We start from the raw sequence: 25,799 nt of genomic DNA on the forward strand, positions 1-25,799 counted from the left end.
CATAGGGGAAAAAAAAAAAAAAAAAAAAAAAAACCTCTCCGAAAAAAGAAAACAAAAAGCATGTCTGTGTGTGTTAAGTATTTTCTTAGTTTTAAGAATTTTTTTTGATAGAAAATTTCAAACCTTTAAATATAGACTGGTATAAGGAACCTGATATAACTTTAGAATTCCATCAGTTACTAACATGAAAAAATCACTTTCGTCTATATTCTCCCCTCTCCCCACTGTTCCCTTTTCTACCCTCCAATTACTTACCCATCCTTCATTGTTTATTAGCAAATCCTAACATAAGTACAAGAATCTTCTAAGAAACTTATTTTAAGATAGGAGAGACTCTTACAGATGTGGATGTTATATTCTAGAAAGTGTATTCAGAGTGGGGACCAGCAGTCAGCGTAATGGCTATGTTGCTGGACTCCCACATAGTCGACTGCAGTTTGAGTCCCGGATCCGGTGGCTTAAACTCACGCCGGGTGCGTGTGCGTGCGTGCCCAAGATCCCGAGAGGAGAATGGAGGAGAAGGGATTGTGGCGTGGCCATCCCCCCTGGGGTGTGATTTCTCGCTTTCTGTCTCTCTGTCTCTCTGTCTGCCTGGCGAACGCATGCGCCCTAAAGCAAAAATCTCTCCAAAAAAAGAAAAAAGTGTATTCAGAGTTTGGGTTTTTTGGTTGGAATGAAATGATGTTTTCTCTAAATGGTCATGTAACCTACATGGGTCTGATCTTAGGAGAGATAATAGGATGTAAGTTTTATAAATATTAATATATAGGCCAGCTAGTGGTGTGGTGGTTAAGGCACCTGGATTCCACATGACTGACTTGGCGGTTTAAGCCCTAGATTCTGCAGCTTAAAAACATGCCAGGTGTGTGTGCCTGCATGCCCAAAATCCCAAGAAAAGAGTAGAGGAAAAGGGATTGTGATGTGGCTATACCCTCTCGGGGGGCGATTTCTCACTTTTCCTTCCTGTCTCTCCAGCAAGTATATGTGTTCTGTAGTAGTGTGTGTGTATATATATATATATGAAGTTTTCTAGAGTTGAGAGTTGTCAAATGAAGAATTCTTACAGTGGGAGCTACATAGAAGTGTACCAAGTGGCTGTGTCCAGTCATAACTAAACTAACTTTGGGCTTTTGAATATTGTCTCAGGAGGTGTATTGTCTTGGTAGTATTCCTAAAATGATTGGTAAGAAAATTTTGCTCTAGCTTTAAAATCAGGTGGTGGTGTCATGTGGAAATGAAAGTTGGTTTATTGTACCCAACTGGAACATAAACTCAAATGAGGAATCAGGGCTCTAAGGAGAAGTCTCTATTTTTTCTTATATCCTTCCCTTATTCATTTCTGGTTTTTTTCATTCTCCATTTCTAGAATTCTTGCCATATACAGAGAGCCAGATCTTAAAGCATTTAGTTCTTTACAATTGTGTGGGTTTTTATCCTGTCATGTGTAGTTATTAGTTTTATAAATAATTAACAGTTGCTATTAATGTGCAAATACTAAAGAGATCATTTAATTCAAATAGATATTTATCAAGTCTGTTTACAAACTTCTATTGTTTCTTTAAGAGGTTGAATTCTAGATTTTGGAAATAGGTGTTCAGTTATTGGTGTTAGGAATGTGCTGCTGTTGATTGTTTATTGAGCACTTACTATATACCCCATGTTTTGTTTTAAGCAGTTTACCTTTATTAGCTCAGTTAATCCAGATACAACCTTATGATTAAGGTGGTTTTGGTTTTATTATCCCCATTTTAGAGGTGAGAAAGAAATCGGAGAGTTTAATTGTTGTGACTAGTTGTGAATAGTAATGACTGGTAAATGGCAGAAAAATAATTTAAACATAGGCAGTCCAGGTCTGGAGTCATTTGTTTTTTAAGGTTTTAGCCATAGGGTACCTGTACTTGCTGAAGAGACAGAAAGAGATGGTGAGAAGGAAAGTGAGAAATCAACCCCTAGGCATGATGGTCATGCCATAGTCCCCCCTCCTCCATTCTCCTGGAATTTGGGGCACCAACACACATGTACCAGGTGTGAGTTTTAAGTTGCTGAGTCCAGGACTCAAACCGCGGTCAACCATGTAGAAGTCCAGCACCTTAACCTCCATGCCACTTCTGGCCAATGTCAGATATTCTCAAAATGATTTTGTGTGTATGTGTTTTCTTAACTTAAAATAAGTGTCTTAAAATTGGGCAAATTTTGCTTAATGAAATAAGTTGGTTTCAAGACAGTTTCTCCTATTTGTGTATACTGAGTACTAGACTTGAAGCATAAAGGAAAATCTAAGGATGTATCTATATACATAGCCCAGCAGGTATTAGCACCTTTTTCAGAAGGTTAAATGCTGTCCATGGCTAAACCCTGAAATAGTAGATCACACATCATTGAAAGATCCCTTCCTGTCTCCCCACACTACATGGATGGTCCTGGGGTATGATGGTAATAGTTTAGTAGAATATTACAGTGTTTTTTTTTTTTTTTTTTAAAGAGCTAATTAAATGGCCAGTTTTTCTTCACCACAACCTTTTCTCTTTATTTATTAACTGATAGAAAACAGTCTTCCTTTTTAGTTACTTTGTTTCATATTACCATAGTCTAATTTATTATATATTTATACTGCTAATCAAAGAATCTTGGAAAGTAAGGGGTAATATAGATCTCTGCGTGTCAAAATGAGAGTTTTTATTTTTAAAATGGAAAAATCATTTTTACTTACTATAAAAATGTGTTCTTTCTGTCAATAAAATGCACACTTCTAAAAGCCCAAGCTCTGAAGCAATAGTAAATTGTGAAGAATAAAGTGGGTATCATGAGACCAGCCTGTGGCCTCATGTTTAAGGCAGCTGATTCCCAGATGGCTCACTGGCTTGAGTCCTGGACCCAGAAGCTTGAAAAACATGCCAGGGATGTGTGCATGCATACCTAAAATCTTAAAAGAAGGGAGAAATGGAAGAGAAAGGATTGCGGCATGACGATCCCCCAAGAGGGGGTGATTTCTTCTTCTCCAGCATACTTGTGCTGTCTGGCAAAATTTTAGAAAAGTAAAAAGAAAGTGAACATTACCTCCATATCTGTAAACCCACCTGATAGAACCTTAATTAAATTTTGTTGGTATCCCTCCAATACTTTTTTGTTTATATTAGCATCTATGCATATATGGAAATATACATTAAATTTGTGTTTCTATATCCATCTAAATATATATTAATGTAGATGGGATCATATTCTATAACTTGTTTTTGTTGTAAAGCTATCATTGACATCCTTTGTTGTCAATACATGTAGATTTAGTTTACGTTTTCTTTTTTTTAAAGAATTGTTTTTACTTTATTTATTTATTTTAAACAAATTTTTGTTTGACCAGTGAGGGACGAGAAGAGAAAGAGAAAAAGTGAGAAAGCAAGCCACCAGGTCCAAGACTTGAACCACGGTTGGCCATGTGGGAGTCCAGCGTCCTTAACTATACCATACCACTTGTTGGCCCTTAGTTTGCATTTTTTAACAACCATAAGAGATTGTGTTGTATAGTTTATTTGGTCCCTATTGAGAGACTTGTAAATTGTTTCTGTAGAGCGCTACAGTGTACATTCTTATACATCCATCATAAAGCACTAGTCCAGAGAGTTGTACCAGATTGTCCAAAGGATTTTGGAATGGTTTGTGAATGAGGTCACCATTGTCTTTAGAATTTTTGGTTAAGTATGGTTGTTTCTCTTCAAGGGTTATAAAGGGCAAATACAAAGAATGTGAACTAAATAATACCAAAATAATGAGGTCTTTGCATTTAAATCTAATATCTAGCCTTAAGTAGTCTTAAGTTAGCCTTTTAAAATAATTTTAGTTGTCTCTTGATTGTTTCATTTTGCTTTTGAAAGATGATGTTGAATTATATACATGCTAATGTGAGTATCATTAACATGATTGTAACAAACCACCGTTTTATTCCAATAGTAAATGATTTAAATAACCCTTTCCATGGGATTGGGGTGGGTATTTGTCTTCCATATAGTTTATGTCCTGGAACCTGGAGATCCTCCTTTGTTACAGCAACCGCTACAGACATCCAAATCTGGTATTCAACAAATAATTGAGTGCTTTCGATCAGGTATGAATATTTTAGATGTGTTTTTCAATCTTTACATAATAATTAAAAATTATTTAGAAATAATTTAAAATATTAAAATGTATTTGTTGGCTTTCTTTATAGAATATGTTTAATTGTCATATTTTTTAAAAAAGAAGATGAATAATTATTGCCTAGAGATTCCTTTATTATTATTTCTTTTTTTTGGAGAGGTTTTTGCTATAGGGCATGTGTGCTCGCCAGAAAGACAGAGACAGAGAGACAAAGTAAGAAATCACCTCTCGCCACGCACATGCACCCAGTGTGAGTTTAAGCTACCAGGTCCGGGACTTGAACTACGGTCGACTATGTGGGAGTCCAGCAACATAGCCATTACGCCAAATGCTGGTCTCAAGATTCATTTTTAGTACTCTATATTATATATTAACTTTAAAATAAATTTGTTTAGTGTAATTTAAAGAAATATTTTAGGTGGTATATTTTCTGATAAACTGCTTCTTTTAAAGATCCATTGTTATCTTTCAACATATTTTCTATAAACTCTCAGAAGGCAGTGAGTTATTCTATATTTTCATAAGCTTTGGCATAGTAGATTGTTTACTCAGAATGTCTGAGATGTCACGTTGTAGATTAATTATCGTATATGCTTATGTGACTGACTTCCTGCCTAATCCTATAGTTTGTGGAGTTTAAAAAAAAATTTTTTTTTGGAGAGTTTTTTGCTGTAGGGTGCATGGTGCATGCGTTCGCCAGAAAGATAGACAGAGACAGAGAGAAAGCGAGAAATCACCTCTGCTGGGTGGGTATGTGTGTGTGTGGGGGGGAGATGGCCATGCCACGGTACCTTCTCCTCCATTCTCTTCTTGGAATCTTGGGCACACATGCACATGCGCCCGATGTGAGTTTAAGCCACTGGGTCCGGGACTTGAATTGCGGTCGACTGTGTGGGAGTCCAATGACATAGCCAACTGCTGGTCCCTCGGAGTTTCAGAAATTTTTATAGAGCACAAGATAGAAAAAAAATACGTATTCTAGCCCTGATACCTTTAGCGACATTAGTTCAGCTTTTATTTCCATTGGGTTGTTGTAAGAATTGACTCTAATATATTTGTACATTTGTCATCCATTGCTTTAAAATAAGAATTACTTACTACAAATAAATGAGCTATTAGAACTCCTGTATTATCAGTAAAATCTTAGGTTGCTGTAATTCTTACGATCCACTTGTAAAGTTATCCTCTGTGACAGTACAGACTGTTTAGTCATGTGTGAACAAGCAAATAGACCTGACTGACGGACACTTAAAGGATTAGAATATCTTATTATTTGAAAGCATACTATCTTTGTTTGTGTATTTATTTCATAACAGAGAAAAAAGAGAGAGACAGAAACAGACATAGTAAATACACTGTCTTGTTACACCGTTTCCCTTCCTCCAGGCTTTCCAACTAGTCAGGATCTTGTGCATGTGTGTGCTCTGTGTGTTTTAGATCCACTTTGGGTCTGAACCTGTGATTGGCTATGTAGCTTCCGGTAGTGCAGCTGGGCCAGAAGCTTACTATTTTCATGAAAATAGTAAGCTGAGATTGAAAGGAAAAGGTTAACTACTCTTTTGTATTGATATTTTTCAAGGTGCTTATTTTTAAATAGCAGTAAAGGGGAAAAGCATATGTTTGCTTTACTTTAGAATTCTGAGAAAGAAGTTGTCCTTTAATCTAAATAGAAATGATGTTTTGCTCTGATTCTCTCAGGATCCATTTCTGATACTTTTCATTCCCAGTTCATGGCATAGCTTTTATGTATATTTAATTTATCAAGTATTCAGTGTATACTATGTGCCTATCCTTATATTGGAAGGTGGTATAACCTTTTTTAGGATATATTTTGTTGTTTTTTAGTTTTGATAATTGCCCTTAGTTAACAGAAATAACTTATAGGTCACATTCTTTTATGATAAGTACAATAAGGTAAAATTTTACTTGTTACAGGGCAGTATTTATATTTCTAGCATAGGAGAATGGAGTTACATACTATATGGGGTTAAAACTACTGTTTGTTTTAGCTACTGTTAGAATAAAGAGAAGTTTCTTTTATTCTTTCTCATACCATGGAAAAGGACAGTAGTTTTTCACATTTAGTAATATTATTTGTTATGTTTATTTTTTAGAATTAATAAGGTTATTTTATACTGTTTCAGTTATTATATGTTATTTAAGAAGTTACTTGGTTCATACATGCTTTCTCTTATTTGAAAAAATGCCTTTCCAGCAAAATCCTGTACTCAAAATCTGTTTCTTACTTTAGAAGGTAAATAAATCTTTAAAGGTAAAATTGTTTTCTTATTTCATGTAGTCATAAATGTTTTCTGTGTTTACCATTTCTTTATTATCTCCCTTAAACAAGAAGGATGTAAAACAGATGATCTGAGGTGGTATAATTCCAAAGTCATTTATGTTTATCTTTTGAAATGTATTTTAAAACATTTTATTTATTTATTTAATTTTTAATTTGTTGTTATTATTTTTTAATTTGACCAGATAGAGAGAGAGAGAGAGAAAGGGAAAGTGAGAAAACAAGCCACTCAAACCACATTTGGCCATGTGGGAGTCTAATACCCTAGCCACCACGCCTCCTGCCAGCCCCAAAATGTCTTTTTTTTAATGTCATTAGCAAATTTGCCTTTTGAATTATTTTTTTTATATAGGCAAATTCTGAAAATACTGTAATTTTAGTACTTTACCCAACAGTTTAAATTAGGGGTGATTTAGAACAATGCTGAGTAGTACAGAGAAACTAATTTTGGATTAAAAGAATTTTTCTATTTCCTTATTGTGTTCTATAATTTAAGAAATTTAAATTTCCTCAATATAGAGAAATCTCTTGACCATCTGGATAATCTAAAGTCTACTAAAGTAGCTGTTCTTTAGCACTAATGTATGAAAGTCAAAGCAACTAAAACCTGAGGAGTAAGGGATGGAAGTTTAGGTCACATGATTTAGGGACTGAGATTCCTTCAAATCCTGAGGCTTGTCAGTTCCTCCTGTCCTACTCAGCTCCCAAGCACACCTTCAATGACTCATCTCTTTCTAGGCTCTTTCCATTACAACTAGGTCACATGCATTGTATTTAAGGAACTATCCTAGTGTTGCTCTATATCTTTCATAGATATTTGAAAATAGAACACTGAAGCCCATGCCGTTGCTCTTGTTAATCGCCAGAGGCTAAGTCAGATTGGCTAGTAGTAGTATGTTAAAATATCTACCTTCGTTATCTTCAAACTCGGATAGATGCTTCAGCTTCTGTATCATCTTTATTTAAATGTCTCACCTTTGTCTGCATGTGATGGGCTGTTAATGACCTGGTATTAATTCCTGCTCAAGCTGGAAGTTCATAAAAGGCGTCCATGTGAAGAAGGAGTTCACTCATTTTGAGGTTCATCAACCCTACGTCTGCTATACTGACTACTAGTTAAAACTGACTAGTTTTAAGTCATTCTCTTTGCCTTACACTTTAGCTTTTATTTTGGGCTGTCCTCCTGGCTTTAAATTATAAATTATTCTTGACCTTTGGTATATTGTCTTCTGGCTGCTTGACTTGTAAATTAATTTAAATAGATTTTTCTTTCTGGAACAAGTAATAGTACTTGTGGCTTAAGAAAAACAATTAAATAAAGTATATAACAGAGACTGTTCCTAAATTTCCCTTTACTTAGGCCACCACTACCACATGTCTTCTTCCATACTTATACTATGTATATCCCTTATTTTCTTCCCAATACAAATAGTAGCAGATGCTGCACACTCTTGTGTATCTTTGTCTTATTAACAGTAGATTCAATTGTTGTTTGACATCAGCCTATAGATAGATGCCTCATTTTTTAAAGAAGGCTGCCTGTTTTGGAGCTACAGATTTTATACTCTGAAATCCTTGATGTTGGCTAACTTGAGACCTGCAGTTTACCCTGTACTCCTGGCTTTTGGGACTACCTTGACATTTCCTGCCCTTTGTGGAGTCTTACCTTGGCTGTAGTTGTCTTTCTAGAATTATGTTTGTGAATCATTGTTTTCAAATTTTCCTCCTTTAATAACACTTTTAGCTTAGCTTCCTTCCTCCTTGACTTCCCTTCCCAAGCCAAAACAAAATTTTAAATAACAAATGAAAGGTGTACTACCTTTAGATATTGACTAAATATCTTTTAGGTTATCATTTAATTGAGTTTAATATTCTTTTTTAGTCTCTTAGTTGTCTGTTACAGAGGAGCTGTGAAATGCCTTAAGGTTAGAAACAGAAAAATAGGGTGAAAATAGAAGAATAATCTAGTAGTCAAAACTGGTCTTTAATATAAAGTTGACATTTTATTTTTAAATTCTTGAAATATATAATATTGTAGAAAAATAGATTCTATATGTAGAACATGCCAGACTACTGTGTATAAGGAGCGCCCATCTTTTTATGATTCTTTTTTTTGGAGAGATTTTCGCTATAGGGTGCGTGCGCGCACCAGACAGACAGAGAGAGACATAGAGACAGAAAGCGAGAAATCACCCCCCGGGGGGATGGTCACACTGCAATCCCCTCTCCTCCATTCTCCTCTCGGGATCTTGGGCACGCATGCACACGCGCCCGGTGTGAGTTTTAAGCCACCGGGTCCGGGACGCGAACCGCGGTCGACTATGTTGGAGTCCAGCGACATAGCCATTACGCTAACTGCTGGTTCCCTGATTCTTAGGGAGGAATAAATTGTAACTTTTATAGTGTAGTAGTGAAAAAATGAGAATTAGTTTGGGTGATATTTACTGTTGTTTTTTCAAAATTTAGATTTGATCCCTTAACTTCTTCAAGGTTTATTTTCCCCTTGCTTAAAACAACTTTAATTGACTTATATACATTATACTATATATATATATATATATCTGTATTGAAAACTAAAACACACACACACACACACACACACACACACACACACACAGAGTTAATTTAAGTTGTGTCTTATGGTAATACATTAATCCTGACTGTAGGCAAAAGTTCAGCATAGAGGTAGTGATTAATCTGAAGTAGATAGGATAGTGCCATAGTCTGTGAAGGATTTCTTATACTGGTTGTTACATAAAATCATAAGAAATTAAAAATGGGACTAGACATTTCAGGGATAAATAAGAAAAATGTAAATTTGGTTTGTTGTTACATGCATCTTCATGGCATGTTGTCTGAGGCTTTATTCCTTGGAGGCAGCCATTTGATATTAGTCTGTGAATTTCTCAAGGGCATAGACCATTCCTTCATTTTCAGGTTTCCAGAGAGTAACATTGTGCCTGATATTTAATAGGTGCTCAATAAATTCTTATTAGATTAAATTTAAAGATCAAGTAGATATTGTTATAAAATAATTTTGTTATACATATAAATTTATCATGTTATGTGGCAGTGTTCCATAATTAATCCTGTTATTTAAAACATAACAAAACTTTTTTTGGTAGTGTTAAGATAACAATTTCAATTTCCTTAGTTTTTTAAATTTCTTAATCTTTGAGTACTTGCATTACAGGATAATTAGAAGTTTCCTTCAGGAGCTTTGACAAGGAACATACATTTGTTTGTAATGTCAGGATGATATTGTGGTTAAGTGGTCATTCTAAAAAAGGCTAATGCTTGTATGTAGGCAAGCAGTATACCATTTAAAAGCATTACTGCCACAAATTAAAATAGTTGTTGACCAAAATGCCAGTATATTAAGGAAAGGAAATGGAAGTTTGTCTTTGTTTAGTATAATTAGTTATAATTAATATTTTCATGTTATACACAAGAATGTAAAGTTCTCTATTGAAAATTATGTATATGGTAATATCCTTGATTTGACAGCCATGAATCGCATGCATACTTTGAAAACCATATTGTATATCTAGAGATGTACAATGATTGAATATATATAAATAAGAAATCATAAAAAATTAAAAAATATGTCTTATTATATAAAATGACTGCCGTTCAACCTAATGTAAAATTGGTTTTACATTTTTTGAAAAAAATTCATATATATAATATTTTCATCAGTATATACAATGTATTTGCTGTTAAGGATCTGGAGTATGGATGTAGTAGATCTTTTATTTTAAAATTTATTTCTCGAGAGAGAGGTATGTGTGTGCACCCTAGACAGAGTCTCCTACCAGCCTCCCAATCTGCCAGGATCATAGGCACATGCACATATACCTGGCATATTTAGGTAGACTCAGGACTTGAACCCAGGCCTCCTATGTGACTCCAGCATTGTGTAGTGGTACCCTGCCTACACCACTGTGGTTGAGCCAAGGCCTTTTAATTTGGAATGAAAGTATACAAAAATTTTCAGTTTTCCTCCCTCCAGTGCTGTACTCAGCTACATTTTCAGAGAACTATGTGTAGATCAATTGAGAGGCTTATCCAAAGCACTTTTATCCTCAGCTTCCTCTCACAGTATATAAGTCACTTATGAGGTTAACTGTGAACTTAATGTATTAGTAGTCTATTGCCAAGCTATTTCATAATGTGAAATGGGCTAGAGAAATGTGTGTGTGAGTGTGTGTGTGTGTGTATCTCTATATATTCCTCTCTCTCTCTCTCTCTATATATATATGTATATACACACACACACACACAACACACATATATATATATCCATATATATATATATATTCTCTATATATGTATTCCTATATATATGTATGTATGTATACATATTCCTATATTTATATATAGTCCCATCTATATACCGTGTGTGTATGTTGATATATATGAATTTATATCCATGTAAAGAATAATACTCAGGCTGTTCTCTGTATCTTTTAACATATGTTTTCTGGGGACTAGCAAATGGTGTAATGGTTATGTCGCTGGCCTCTCATGTAGTTGACCATGGTTCGAGTCCTGGACTTGGTGGCTTAAAACTTATGCCAGACATGTGTGCATGCGTGCCCAAAATCCTGAGAGGAGAATGGAGGAGAAGGGGTTGCAGAGTGGCAGTCCCCCTCAGGGAGGTGATTTCTCATTTTCTGTCTCTGTCTCTCTGGCAAGTGCACGTACCCTATAGCAAAAACAACAGCAGCAAAACACCAAACAAAAAAAAAAACCTTTTTTTTTTTGGAGAGGTTTTTGCTATAGGGCATGTGTGCTCACCAGAAAGACAGAGACAGAGAGATAGAAAGCGAAAAATCACCCCACCCCATCCCCGGGAGGGATGGCCACGCTGCAATCCCTTCTCCTCCATTCTCTTCTCTGGATCTTGGGCACGCACGAACATGCGCCTGGTGTGAGTTTAAGTCACCAGGTCCGGGACTTGAACTACTGTCAACTACATGGGAGTCCAGTGACATAGCCATTATGCCAACTGCAGGTCCCAAAAAACTGTCTTAAAAAAAGTTTTCTGATTTTAAGGTATTGGGTCTAGAGGAATAAACATAGGTTTGGGTTTGTGAAATGATAGAAATTACTTCATTATATATATTAGTTCCAGTAGAAATATAATTATATAATTTTATTTAAGTATATAATTTTCTTGGGATTTAGATTAATATTTTCTTTCATAATTCTTTAAGATATGTTTGCTCAGTTTCTTTTTAACAAAATGGATGAGCTGAAGTGTGAAGATTATAAAGTTCTTTAACAGCACACAACTAGAAAAAGGATTTGTAATCTCAAAATACTTTTAAAGTTATGATAATCTGGTAATCAGAACTTTTCATAGTAAAATTTTGAGAATTGACTTTCTTCAAAATGATAAAATAGACTAAAAATTAAATGTAAATGAATTGCAAAAGATTGAAACATATTTTTATAGACTCTGTTATATATTAATTATACTAAAATAATGTGTAATCTTTAGTAGTTCCAAAACTTAATAGAAAGCCAACTACTTGTTGATTTAACAGAACACTTTGCACCTATATAGTCTTAGGGTCTTTTTTCCGGACACGTTTTTTTCCCTTTAAGTCAATACTTTAGGGTCATCAGAAAAGTCATGATGTATTTTTTTCTGTGCAAAAATGCATCATGACTTTTCCGACGACCCAATATTATCATTCTTTTAATTGAGGAAACTAAAGGCACACTAATTAGTAAAACACTACAGATTAATTTTGTCAACTTACCTGTAGGAGGTAGAGACCCAAAATTTTCCATTTATGCTTTATTTCTGATTGGTATTTTCATATTAAAGATCAAATACTCATTGCCATTTGTGTTTTCTCTTCCAACATAATGTTTGTATCCCTTGGTTAGTAGCATTTCTTCAACAAACAACATGAGTTACTAGAGCTGATCACGTAGTAGTTGTAAGATAGGCTTGGTTTTGGCTGTTTTGGAATTTATAATGTAGAGGAGAAGATAGATATCTAATTAGTACTTATAACAATACTTAATTACAATTGGATAAGCATTTTGAGGGCTTTGAAATAATTTTATAGTGCCATCAAGAGGCCTAAGCAAAATTCACAATTATCCCTCAGTATGGACAAAGATTCTTTATCACAATAAATAGCTATAATCCCATGTTGGCCTAGAACCTGAAGTTACTCGAGCTGAATTTTAAAAGAAAATCACAGAGAATCCAGTGATACAGTTTTTCCTTTAAGGAATTGGGAAAATGCATTGAAAAACGCCTTGTTGGACCTCCTACTGCAATCACGACTTTGAAGAACTAGCCAAAAAGTTTGGCAGGAAGGGATGGGGACTATTTACTTTTTTTCTGTCCCACTCCAGATTTTTTTTTTTTTTTTGAGAGGTTTTCACTATAGGGCGCGTGCGCTCTCCAGACAGACAGAGAGAGACATAGAGACAGAAAGCGAGAAATCACCCCCCAGGGGGGATGGTCAGGCCGCAATCCCCTCTCCTCCATTCTCCTCTCTGGATCTTGGGCACGCACGCACACGCACCCAGCGTGTTTTAAGCCACCGGGTCTGGGACGCGAACCGCGGTCGACTACGTGGGAGTCCAGCGACATAGCCATTACGCTAACTGCTGGTTCCCCCACTCCAGATTTTTTGAATTAGAATCTTTAGGGGAAGGTTATGAGCATCTTTATTCCCAGCTCATTGTAATGATCAACTAGATTTCCAAACCATTGCCTTCGGATATCTCAGGAATTGATTGGGTGTTGAAGTACGTAAAGGGCATCAATTTTAGCTGTCCTGATTTTCAAATGATTGTAGGAATTTGCTTAGAACTTAGTTTTAAATATACTGTAGAAACTGGCAAGACATGTATTCTGTTTCAAAAAGTAACTGCATTTTTGGATTGTTAACAGTGGTTGCTCAGTTTAAAAGTTCTTGTTAACGATACCTTTTGTATTCAATTTTCACTTCTTTTTTCCTTTAGGAACTAGGCAACTTAAACACATTTTATTAAAAGATGTGGACACTATTTTTGAATGTAAATTATGTCGCAGTCTCTTCAGAGGATTACCAAATTTAATAACCCATAAAAAATTCTACTGCCCACCGAGTCTACAGATGGATGACAGTAAGTTTTATTCATATATTTAGCTATGTATTTTACAGTTGAGGAATAAATATTACAGTCGAACATTTATATTAAAGTGGTATTGATATTCAGTTATAGAAAATTTAATGAGGGAGAATAGATTAAATACTTATATTCAGTTTCCTAGATACGCACTTTTATATCAATGCTTTTTTCCACTTGGAGCTTCTTAAAGATATCATATACAAGGTTATTTTTAGTATATTTATAGTTTGAGTATATTTATATTTAAAATATTAGATATTGTTTATCAATGTTTATATGGGTCATATAGTTTATATTCAGGATATTTGTAAGTTAAAATATTTGTATGTTAAAAATGGCTATCTTGAAGGGAGCCATTTTTTGGTATTTTTCCATTTTATTTCTTTAACAACTTATTACCAGATATGATTGATCACTTACTTAGGTTCTCCTTGGTAAATTAGATTAGAAATAGAGTAAAAACTCAGCAAATTAGTTGATTTCTTGGAAATATTGGAGAGTATTAAAACAATCTGTTTTTCTAGCATCTTGATTTAAAAATAAGTTTTATTCTTAGTGAAATTTATGTAGATGGTTATTTTAACAGAAATTCGATTGTGTCACTAATTTGAGAGCTGAAATATTATAGCTTTATATGATAAAGGCAGACCAATAAAGTCTGTGAAACCAGATATTCCTTGAATTAGTGTATTTTAGCAGTGAAATAATGTTGTTATTTTCTTGCTTTAAAGAAATACTGTAATTCTTGAAAATGTTTTGATAATAGGTTATTTTGTTATTTCTTATTAAGGGATTTAACTCTTGGGAGACTTAAAAAATTGAGTATTATGGATTTTGTGCATTTTTAATTTAACCTTTTTGGGATGGGGATGGAATGCAAACTCCAAATATCAAAGTATTGCTTTAATTACCATAAAGCTGACTTAGAATATATTATAGGGCATAGATGGAACAAAAATTTCGTATTTATTTCTGGAAACTTTTCTTTCTGTTTGATCTTAGTATATATATTTTTTTGTCATGGGGATATAAACTAAAAGGCAGTTTATAGAGATTAGTTTCAAATCTAATTTTTTAATTAAAATGCTATTAGAAAATTAAGTTTTTGGTAGTTATTTTTTCAATTGTAGAGTTATAGAGTGAAATAAATCAATGGATTGGCTAGATTTTATTCACTCCTTTTGACATCATTCTAGAACTGCTTTTATGACTTTATTTTAAAAGAAAGATGAGTAGACTAGAATATCTGTGTAAATTATTGATTTCTAAATATCAGGTTTTATGCTATATTTATAACTAGATTCTAGAGTTATGTTATATAAATAAGTAAAACTATCTTTTTGGAGTAAATCTATACTTTTTTTTTTTTTGAGAGGTTTTTGCTATAGGGCATGAGTGCTCACTGAAAAGAGAGAGACAGAGAGCCAGAAATCACCCCCCAGGGGGGATGGCCATGCCGCAATCCCTTCTCCTCCGTTCTCCTTCCTGGATCTTGGGCACACACGCACATGTGACTGGAGTGAGTTTAAGCCACCTGGTCTGGGACTCGAACCGTGGTTCACTACATGGGAGTCCAGCGACATAGCCATTATGCTAACTGCTGGTCTCAGTCTATACTTTTTTTTGAGAGAGATTCTTGCCATAGAGTGCATGTGCGTGCTGGAGAGACAGGGAGAGACAGAGAGATAGAAAGTAAGAAATCATAAGTGAGAATGGCCACGCTACAATCCTTTCTCCCTTATCCCATTCTCCTTTTGGGAACTTGGGCACACATGCACATGCGTCCAGCGTGAGTTTTAAATCCCTGCGTCTGGGACTTGAATCGCAGTCACTGGAAGTCCAGCGACGTAACCAATGATGTCATCTGCAGGTCCCAAATCTACACTTTCAATTATTCATTTTATTGGTTTGTTGGGAAAGTCATGATGCATTTTTGCATAGAAAAATATGCCATTACTTTCCTGATGCTCTAATAATAAAATTGTGTCATGTTGAGAGGACATGTATAAGTTACACACTTCATAGTCAGTCAACCAAAGACCATGTATATGACCATGGTCTCAGGATTATATAGGCTAGGTGTATAGGCTATATCATCTAGGTTTGTATGAGTTTATTCTATAATGTTTATAAGATGAAATATCCTACTAATGATGCATATATCTCAGAACATACCTCAGATTAAACAGTGTCATGATTATTATAAGACTGAATCTAGCAAATACTTCTTATACTTTTTGCCATTTATATTTATATAGTCTTACACATTTTTCTTTTCCATTTCCATAAGATGTTTAAATATTCCCATATAGTTAGACTATGTTTATTGTGAATTAAGTTGATATGAATGTTGTTATGTTTTATTTTAAAAAATCATTTCCATTTATATACTGATACTTTTCATGATATTTTATCCATTCTGGGTTATGTGAACTATGAGTCATTTATTATTCTAAAACTTACTAAAAATATGATTTTTTTTGGTTTAAGGCACCTGCGTGCATATATATTTTATTAAGAGTATTTAAAAGCAGAAGTAGCTCTTCAGATTGTACCTCCTTCATATTTGTGTTCTGTGATCAAAATTTAAAGCAAATTTTAGTTTAACTAATGCTAATTTTTAACCTTCATTAAATACTAAAAAGTAGATAACTCTTCTTATAAAGATAAATATAAACCAGTAATACTTTTTTTTGGAGAGGTTTCTGCTTTATGGGACGTGCGCTCTCTAGACAGACAGGGAGAGACAGAGAGACAGAAAGTGAGAAATCACCCCCCACGGGGGAATGGTCACGCCACAATCCCTTCTCCTCCATTTTCCTCTTGGGATCTTGGGCATGCATTTACACGCGCCTGGCGTGAGTTTAAGCCGCTGGGTCTGGAACTCGAACCGTGGTCAACTATGTGGGAGTCCAGCGACATAGCCATTACGCTAACTGCTGGTTCCAACCAGTAATAATACATTTTAAGGCAAAGATTTATAGTATGTTTAAAAATTTTAGGGTTAGCAGGCTAATTATTTCAGGTTAAAATGCTAACATTTTTTTTTTTTTAACAGACCTTCCTGATGTGAATGATAAACAAAGCCAAGCCATAAATGATCTCCTAGAAGCCATATATCCAAGTGTGGACAAGCGAGAATATATTATTAAGCTAGAACCCATAGAAACTAATCAAAATGCAGTGTTTCAGTATATTTCAAGGACTGATAATCCTACTGAAGTTACAGAGTCAAGCAGTACTCCTGAACAATCTGAAGTTCAAATACAGGAAACTAGCACTGAACAGACTAAAACTGTACCAGTTACAGATACAGAAGTGGAAACTATAGAGCCCCCTCCTGTTGAGATTGTTGCAGATGAAGTTGCTCCTACATCTGATGAACAACCTCAGGAATCACAAGCAGACTTGGAAACATCTGACAACTCTGATTTTGGTCACCAGTTAATATGTTGTCTTTGCAGAAAAGAATTCAATTCTAGACGAGGTGTTCGTCGTCACATTCGAAAAGTACACAAGAAAAAGATGGAAGAACTAAAAAAGTACATTGAAACACGAAAGAATCCAAACCAGTCCTCTAAAGGACGCAGTAAGAATGTTCTAGTTCCACTAAGTAGGAGTTGTCCAGTATGTTGTAAATCATTTGCTACAAAAGCAAATGTAAGGAGGCATTTTGATGAAGTTCATAGAGGACTAAGGAGGGATTCAATTACTCCTGATATAGCAACAAAGCCTGGGCAACCTTTGTTCCTGGATTCTGTTCCTCCTAAAAAATCTTTTAAGACTCGAAAACAAAAGTCGTCTTCAAAGGCTGAATACAATTTAACTGCATGCAAATGCCTCCTTTGCAAGAGGAAATATAGTTCACAAATAATGCTTAAAAGACATATGCAAATTGTCCACAAGATAACTCTTTCTGGAACAAACTCTAAAAGAGAGAAAGGCCCTAATAATACTGCCAACAGTTCAGAAATAAAAGTTAAAGTTGAACCAGCAGATTCTGTAGAATCTTCACCCCCTTCCATTACCCATTCTCCACAGAATGAATTAAAGGGAACAAATCATTCAAATGAAAAAAAGAACACACCGGCAGCACAGAAAAATAAAGTTAAACAAGACTCTGAAAGCCCTAAATCAACTAGTCCATTGGCTGCAGGTGGCCAGCAAAAAACTAGGAAACCCAAACTTTCAGCTGGCTTTGACTTTAAGCAACTTTACTGTAAACTTTGTAAACGTCAGTTTACTTCCAAACAGAACTTGACTAAACACATTGAGTTGCACACAGATGGAAATAACATTTATGTTAAATTCTACAAGTGTCCTCTTTGCACTTATGAAACTCGTCGGAAACGTGATGTGATACGACACATAACTGTGGTTCATAAAAAGTCATCTCGCTATCTTGGGAAAATTACAGCCAGTTTAGAGATCAGAGCTATAAAAAAGCCCATTGATTTTGTTCTAAATAAAGTGGCAAAAAGAGGCCCTTCAAGGGATGAAGCAAAACATAATGATTCAAAACATGATGGCACTTCTAACTCTCCTAGTAAAAAGTATGAAGTAACTGACGTCGGTATTGAAGTAAAAGTCACAAAAAACTTTTCCCTCCACAGATGCAATAAATGTGGAAAGGCATTTGCCAAAAAGACTTATCTTGAACATCATAAGAAAACTCATAAGGCAAATGCTTCCAATTCACCTGAAGGAAACAAAACCAAAGGCCGAAGTACAAGATCTAAGGCTCTTGTCTGGTGAGGAACAGTTACAGAGTTTTGCTTTTTTCTCCCCATCGAACTAAAAAAAAAAAAAAAAAAAAATCATCATTGAGTTGCACACAGATGGAAATAACATTTATGTTAAATTCTACAAGTGTCCTCTTTGCACTTATGAAACTCGTCGGAAACGTGATGTGATACGACACATAACTGTGGTTCATAAAAAGTCATCTCGCTATCTTGGGAAAATTACAGCCAGTTTAGAGATCAGAGCTATAAAAAAGCCCATTGATTTTGTTCTAAATAAAGTGGCAAAAAGAGGCCCTTCAAGGGATGAAGCAAAACATAATGATTCAAAACATGATGGCACTTCTAACTCTCCTAGTAAAAAGTATGAAGTAACTGACGTCGGTATTGAAGTAAAAGTCACAAAAAACTTTTCCCTCCACAGATGCAATAAATGTGGAAAGGCATTTGCCAAAAAGACTTATCTTGAACATCATAAGAAAACTCATAAGGCAAATGCTTCCAATTCACCTGAAGGAAACAAAACCAAAGGCCGAAGTACAAGATCTAAGGCTCTTGTCTGGTGAGGAACAGTTACAGAGTTTTGCTTTTTTCTCCCCATCGAAAAAAAAAAAAAAAAAAAAAAAAATCATTTGACCATAATTTATAGCTGGTTCCATTTTAACACATTTGCTTTCATATATCTTATGGCAGTGGGAACTGCAAGAGTAATGTGCATATTGCAATTACCTCTTCAGTGACCTTTATTCCGGTGGCTTGGGAACAAAATCTAACTTCAGAATTTATATTCCACAGGACAATGCAATGTAGTTACAGGTAGATGGCACAGGGTCAGTGCTTTCCTTTTAATGTAAAATATATACATTTATATTGGCTTATGTTTACAATAGAAGTCTTCTGTTAACTAACTTTGCACAGTTTTAATTCGATTAAGTGACTTAGTCTACTAATGCATTGTAGGAAAATTATATTAGAATGAATTTTTGAAGGCACTAATTATAGGAAAAAATCTTTTGAGGCACTGTAATCACTGTAAAAATTAATCTGTGATGGCTAAATAAAGTGCTGCACTCAGAAAAAATAATTCCCAAATCGAATTTAGAATGAATAGCATTTATTATTGACTTTTGACATAGTGCTTCCAGGCAAAGGGAGAAAGTTGGTAAACAAAAGTTTGGATTTTTTTTCCTTCTCCTTGGGAGTGTGTTTTAGATACTGATTATTAGTTTTGACCTATGGAAAAAATGTTTATTTAGGTCCCAGACACTCTTATTTTTCTTTCTGTTTAATAAACTTTTTGGTGATCATTTCAACATAGTTAATGCTATTAAGTAAGGATTTTTCTCTCTCTTTTTTCTTTTTGTGGTTGTGCTTTGCAGAAAAGTAAATTTTCTATTTGGATAAAAGAAAAATACTTTTTTAAAAGAAAGTTTTGGAATATAAAATAAGGGATAGACTTCTCATATTTGTTTTTGCAAGTCTCTATATATTTTTAAAATTTACCATCAATACCTGTGTCCCCTGTATTAAGATTAAGTTACTTTTGGATTCAGGTTCTTAAGCAAAATATTTAGTTTGAGTGCTGAGTAGGCTAAATGTTGTGGTTTGATTATCACACATTTTTTTATTTGTGTGGAAAGCTTGAGATGAAACCATCCTTTAGAAGTCATTTACTATTGTATAATTTTTAAAACAAGGTTTTGTTGGTAAACTCAAAGTATTCATTTATTCCCATTTCTCCTCAGATAACTTCAAGTGATGTACGAAAAGGTTTGGAGTTCATTTTTGTGGAAAGACTTATATTGGTGTTAGAACCACTAAACGTCTTCAAATGGTACTATGAGGAAAAAAAAGAAAAAACATTTTCATAAATATTCAACTGTAACTGCTGTTTTCTGACTAAAATAATAACCATCTAACCACTTGTTTCTAAGGCACTGCCTATTCCAGCACTTTCAAGTAGCTGTGACATTATGTATCGTCATCACAGCCCATCAGCTAACCACCTTTGACCTTGTACATTTGGTCTACAGTTTCTATACAAATGTTGCAAATTTTGTTTTTCAAATAATTTGTTGATTAAAGTGATCAGCAACCTGAAAAAAATACCAATTTTTAATTGAAAGACTTTATATCTTAGTTACTGTAGTTTTGTTTCACTTGGCAAAAGTTTCTTCTGGATTGTACAGATATATATGATTTTTTTTTAGTGAGTATATGTTAGGAACAAAAGGCAGATTAGTATCAATGCATTATAAATATTTAGCCTACTAAATATTTGTAATTATTTTTACATCCATTTCTAAGTTGTTCTTCAGCACTTAAGTGTTTGAAAGTTCCATTCTAAAGTATAGAGTACAGGAAAGTTCCAGTCCATTTTCATGCATGGATCATTACATTTTTAATTTGTAAACATCTAAAGTTTTTATGAAAATTAAACATTCCCCTATTTTTCTTTAAATTTTATACAAAGCACTTTAATGATACATGCAACCTTATTTTTCAGTTTTTATCTTTTTTAAGAAGACCACAATTATACTAATGTTAATATGAAGGTAGTAAATAGCTTACTGATATTTTATGGATACAGACAATCCATGCACAACCACTTCTTATGATACTAGTTTTTTTCTTTAAGTATTGCTAAAAAAGGAAGATAGAGGTATAAACCCTAATTTTTTTTCCTCCTAAGAAAAATCTTAAATGACCACTTTAGATAAAATTTGACTCCTACTGTAAAATTTAGAAAATAATGAATTTTCATCCATTTTTATAATCAAGATTTTAGGAAAAACAAATACAGCTATCTTTATGAAATTTGGGGCAGATTTTTGTGTATCAATATTTTGTACTTTTTAGGGAGTATTTTATTTTTTAGTAAATTTGTGTCAAATTATAATTTTAAAAGGTACAGCAGAAAATATACCATGTTTTTATATAGGTTCACACCTGTACTTAGGAGGGACCCTGTCCATCTATAATACATCTTGTATAAAATTTTAAAATGTTGGAACTCCATGAGGTTACAATAAAATGCTTCTATAGCTAGAAAAACATTTACCCTTCCCAGTGCTTTGCACTAAAATATACTGTGAAAGGAAACTAGAAAGACTGTAACTATTGCTGGAAATGTTCTATATTGAATGTACATGCGCTTGTTGGAAAAATGTACTATATGTGATGGAAATAAACCAGACTCAAAGTTATTTCAGCTAAATGTGCTTCACCAAAGGTGCATTGGTTGAAACTTAAAATGTTTTTATTATCAAACTTAAACTTATTTAGTGACTATGAGCAGCTACACTTGAATTATATTCTGATAGTTTTATTTTTAAGAATAGAGTAATAATTTCTCTTTAATTTAAAAACAGATTTACTTTTCCACATATGGAAAATTTGTACTTATAGGTCTGACTTTAATGACTAATAATATATTTAGGGAACTAAATGTGTAGGTGGTATATCACTTACAAACGATCTTCATTAGTTTCACATTATTAAACCTGTGTGTTTGACTTTTGCAAGGTGTTATCATTTATGCATTCCTACACACAAGACATATTCCAGAATGTTTTCAGACTTAATTATAATCGGTGAAAAGATGGAAGGATTCTAAAATGCTTTGGTGGCTCCTTGCTACATCCTCTCATCTGTATGTCTGTCTTTTCCTCTCTGCTTTACTTGTTAAATACTGTAGAGAAGAAAGAAAAATAGCCTTATGTTGGAGGGCAACCCAGTTGCTGGAATTCCCTTATTCTGGCCACCTGTTTCCACAGGGGCATTTACGGTATGTTTCCTTCGAAGTAGTTCTAGGGCCACAGAAGAGGAATTTAGAAGAAGGAAATGTAGGTTCCAGGGACTGAAAGATTTCAACTGGGTCATGCAGAAAAAATAGCTTTGTGTCAGTACTTGCCTAAATTAGAAGGGCCTAGAGAGATTGGGAATATTTTATCATAATAGCTGAATTAATGGATCATGGCAGACATAAAAGCTAGAGGCTAAACTGGGACCAGTTTAGAAAGGTAAAACAAACAAGTTGAAGTGATTAGAAGGCATTTGTTCTTCCTGTTCCTTTCTGGTGTTCATCCTTTTTGGTTTTGACTCTTCAGTTATGTCATTTCAGAGGTTCAGGCTTGAGGCTTGAAAAGAGATCTACGGAATTTGTGCCAGAAACGTTTCTGCATATAATCTATATAAACAAGTATTTATTGATTCTTTGTTGTAGAGAAGAGTTTTTAAGCAGATAAAGAGCCAACAGAAACTGCTTATTTGATATTAGGGTCTAGCTCTGGCTTTAGATTATATTCAGCTTTGCTGCTATTTGATCAATCAAGAATTTTTCCATATAATTAAACATATTTTTCTTCCTAAAGATACCTTCCATTCCTAAGTGTCATATAGGTGGAAAACAATAAAAGGTGTAGCTTGCATGTCCCCTTTTGTACATTTGGATAGTGCCATGTGACAGCTGGATAAGGCTTGACTGACTTTGGGCAGGTGTTCATTAAAACATGCATACATATCTTGAATATACAGCAGCTGTTTGTCAGGTTCATATCTCTTCTTTTCTCCCCAATTACTCCTTACTTTAAGAAGAAAAGCTTTAAAGAATGTATGAGTTACCCATACTTAATTTTTTATATTGATTTTTTATACACGAGCTGTTTTTTTTTTAGTTGACACATAATGCTTTTATTGTTGAGAAGTACCTTAACATTTTTTAAAATAAAATGCATTGTTATATTTCTTTATGGTCAGTAGGCTCTTCTGCTCAGTTTGCACTTATGAATGTACTAACAGAGTTTTGTGGCTTTGCTATGGCTTGAGGCTATGTAATAGAAGAGGAGTTTCCTTGTAAGTGTTATGGCAAATACATAGGGAATTAGACACAAGTGGATATCTTTCCCTGTTGTGAAGTGGCAAAGACCTCTCAAAATAGTGTGACCACTCAAAAGGAGATAGAAATCTATCAAAAATTTTAGAAATTAGGTTCCCATATTTCCCACAGTGAGCCATGAAAGTATTCTAGACCCTTAGTTTAGTGTTTGTAGAAATTAGTTATCTAGTGGAATCTCTAGGCTATCATGATTATGAGTTAGTTGTGGCTCATGATTAATTTGAAGCCAAGCTCTAATATACAACACAGCATAATGCTGGCTGTGTTATTTGATGAAATCCTTTTATACTCTGTGCTATCCTTTCTCCTTTTTTTTGACTTAAAGATCTAAAGGGAACTGGAGGATTGAAAGGAAGTGAGGGTATGCCAGTAGCATTGTGGTTAAGGCAGAGGGATTCTACATGACCGACTTTGCAATTTGAGTCCCAGACCCTGCAGCTCAGAAAATGAGCCAGGTACAAGTACGTGTGTGCCTAAAATCCTGAGAGGAGAATGGATGAAGGAGAAGGGATTGTTGTGTGGCTGTTGCCCCAAGGGTAGTGCTTTTTCATGTTTTCTCTGTCTCTTTCTCTCTTGTCTCTCCAGGGAGCAAATGCCCCTATAGCAAATTTATAAGTAGAAAAGAAATAAGGATCAGCCATCTTAGAACAGCTGTTAGTTTAGTTTCTAAGATATTGGGCACATTATAGAATGCCTAAATGTATTTCACCTAAATTTACCTACAATTATTTTGACTTTTCTAATCTTTCAGATTCATTCCTCTTAAAATTTGTCTGTACCCTTTTCCTATGAGCGTCTAGATCTTATTTTGCTTCTGGTTAATTAATAGTGACCATTAGTACCAGGACAGCTAAAACATTTTTTGGGGGAGGTAAGAGTGTGGAAAGCGTAACCCATTTCTTCCTCAATCTTTATTGATCCATTGTGGGATTGAGAAGTTTATTATTTTCAAGCTTATTCCTCTACATATTTTCACCACTATGTCACCACAGACAGAGGGGAACTTAACAAAGACCATAGGTACATCTGGTTAGGAAGATGACCAGAGCCAGCAGTTTTTGTTTGTTTCCACTTAGAATTAATTTGCTTGATTGTGAGTTTCTTCTTTTTTTTTTTTTAAGAGAGAAATTTTAGCTATGAACATGTGTGATCACTGGAGAGACAGAGACAGAGAAACAAAGTGAGAAATCACACTCCCCTCCCCAGGGGGGATAGACATGCCGCAATCCCTTCTCCTCCATTCTCCTCTTGGGATCTTGGGCACGCACACACATAGCATGAGTTTTAAGCCATGGGGTCCAGGACTCGAACCATGGTCAATTACATGGGAGTCCAGTGATGTAACTATTACACCATCTGCTGGTCCCCTGATTGTGTATTTCTGACGTTAGGGGCTGATCGTTGATAATTTTGTGCAGTTTGTAGTGCTTTTTCATGTATATCCAGGCACTTTAAATAAATGATAATTGTATTACAGCAATTAGCTTTTTCTATCTCAGAATTGTAGTATCTTACACTTTCAAAGCTTGGGTCTTAACTTTATAAACTTTTAACATGGATGAGTTTTACTTATGTTGGAAAGTACCACCAATACTAAGAGAGTTTATGAAAATAAAGAGAATTCTTAGTAATAATTAATAATAATGAACATTTATGGAGTATTTTGTATGCCAAGCTTCTCCTCTTTACATGTATAATCACCCTAGTTCTGCCAACAACCCTGTGAAGTAAGACCTCTTTCTTCATTATCCCAATTTTATAGAACAGAAAACTGAAGCTTAGAGAGGGTTCAGTGATTTACTCAGGTTTACATAGTTAGTATGAGACTTTATCACTAGATCCGACAAGAAAGCCTCTATGCTTAGTTAGTGGAACTTCGCATTTCCACATCTTACCGTTTGCAAAGCACATTTATTACATTGCCTTGCTGGCAGCTTAATATAATGATTGGGGAGCTAGATTAGTTGGTAAATATTTTAGATCTATGAATTATTTTCTGTATGACCTGGTGCAAGTATAGTAAAGCAATCTGTGCCTTAATTTTACTACCTATAAAATGGGGACAATGATTTTTACCTCTCATAGGTTTGTTCAGAGGCTAAAATGGAAAAAATATATAAAACACTTAGAATAGTGCCTGACATGTTATGAAAAATGTTAGACATTACTATAAGTGGCTTGCATAGCATATTCAAATGTGGAAATTTTATTTTACCTGTTAAAATTAAGTTTAGATGGAAATTTGTGTATTAAAAGAGAACTTTATTGCTAAACATCAGATTTTCTTTTGCTTTTGTTGTATTTAATTGGGACAGTGAAGTCAACTAAGTGTGTTATTTGCTACCTATTCTAGTCTGATATTAGTATATCATTCTTACTCATATCTAATTTACCTTGAAAAAGGCATTGGGGCTGGGAACCAGCAGTTAGCGTAATGGCTATGTCACTGGACTCCCACGTAGTCGACCGCGGTTCACGTCCTGGACCCGGTGGCTTAAAACTCACGCCGGGCGCGTGTGCGTGCGTGCCCAAGATCCCAAGAGGAGAATGGAGGAGAAGGGATTGTAGTGTGACCATCCCCCCT

General features: G+C 34.5%; 1 protein-coding gene across 4 annotated transcripts in view; it reads left to right on the forward strand.

Annotated features, from left to right (window-relative positions):
• Positions 1-25,799, forward strand: part of ZNF800 (zinc finger protein 800) — a 52,289-nt gene that overhangs the window by 3,278 nt on the left and 23,212 nt on the right. The window contains exons 2-6 of one of the 4 annotated variants that reach the window (XM_027771194.1): positions 4,004-4,099; positions 13,427-13,570; positions 16,635-17,861; positions 18,415-18,880; positions 20,064-24,060. In XM_027771194.1, coding sequence (XP_027626995.1) covers positions 4,004-4,099; positions 13,427-13,570; positions 16,635-17,861; positions 18,415-18,880; position 20,064 — 1,934 coding nt within the window. In that variant the 3' untranslated portion in view covers positions 20,065-24,060. Of the gene's footprint in view, positions 1-4,003; positions 4,100-13,426; positions 13,571-16,634; positions 18,387-18,414; positions 18,881-20,063; positions 24,061-25,799 lie in introns of those variants that run through there. The other 3 variants (XM_027771191.1, XM_027771193.1, XM_027771192.1) reach the window with 3 other exon arrangements.

The sequence above is a fragment of the Tupaia chinensis genome, unplaced genomic scaffold, assembly GCF_000334495.1.
Source record: "Tupaia chinensis unplaced genomic scaffold, TupChi_1.0 Scaffold000192_1, whole genome shotgun sequence".
Lineage (NCBI taxonomy): Eukaryota > Metazoa > Chordata > Mammalia > Scandentia > Tupaiidae > Tupaia > Tupaia belangeri.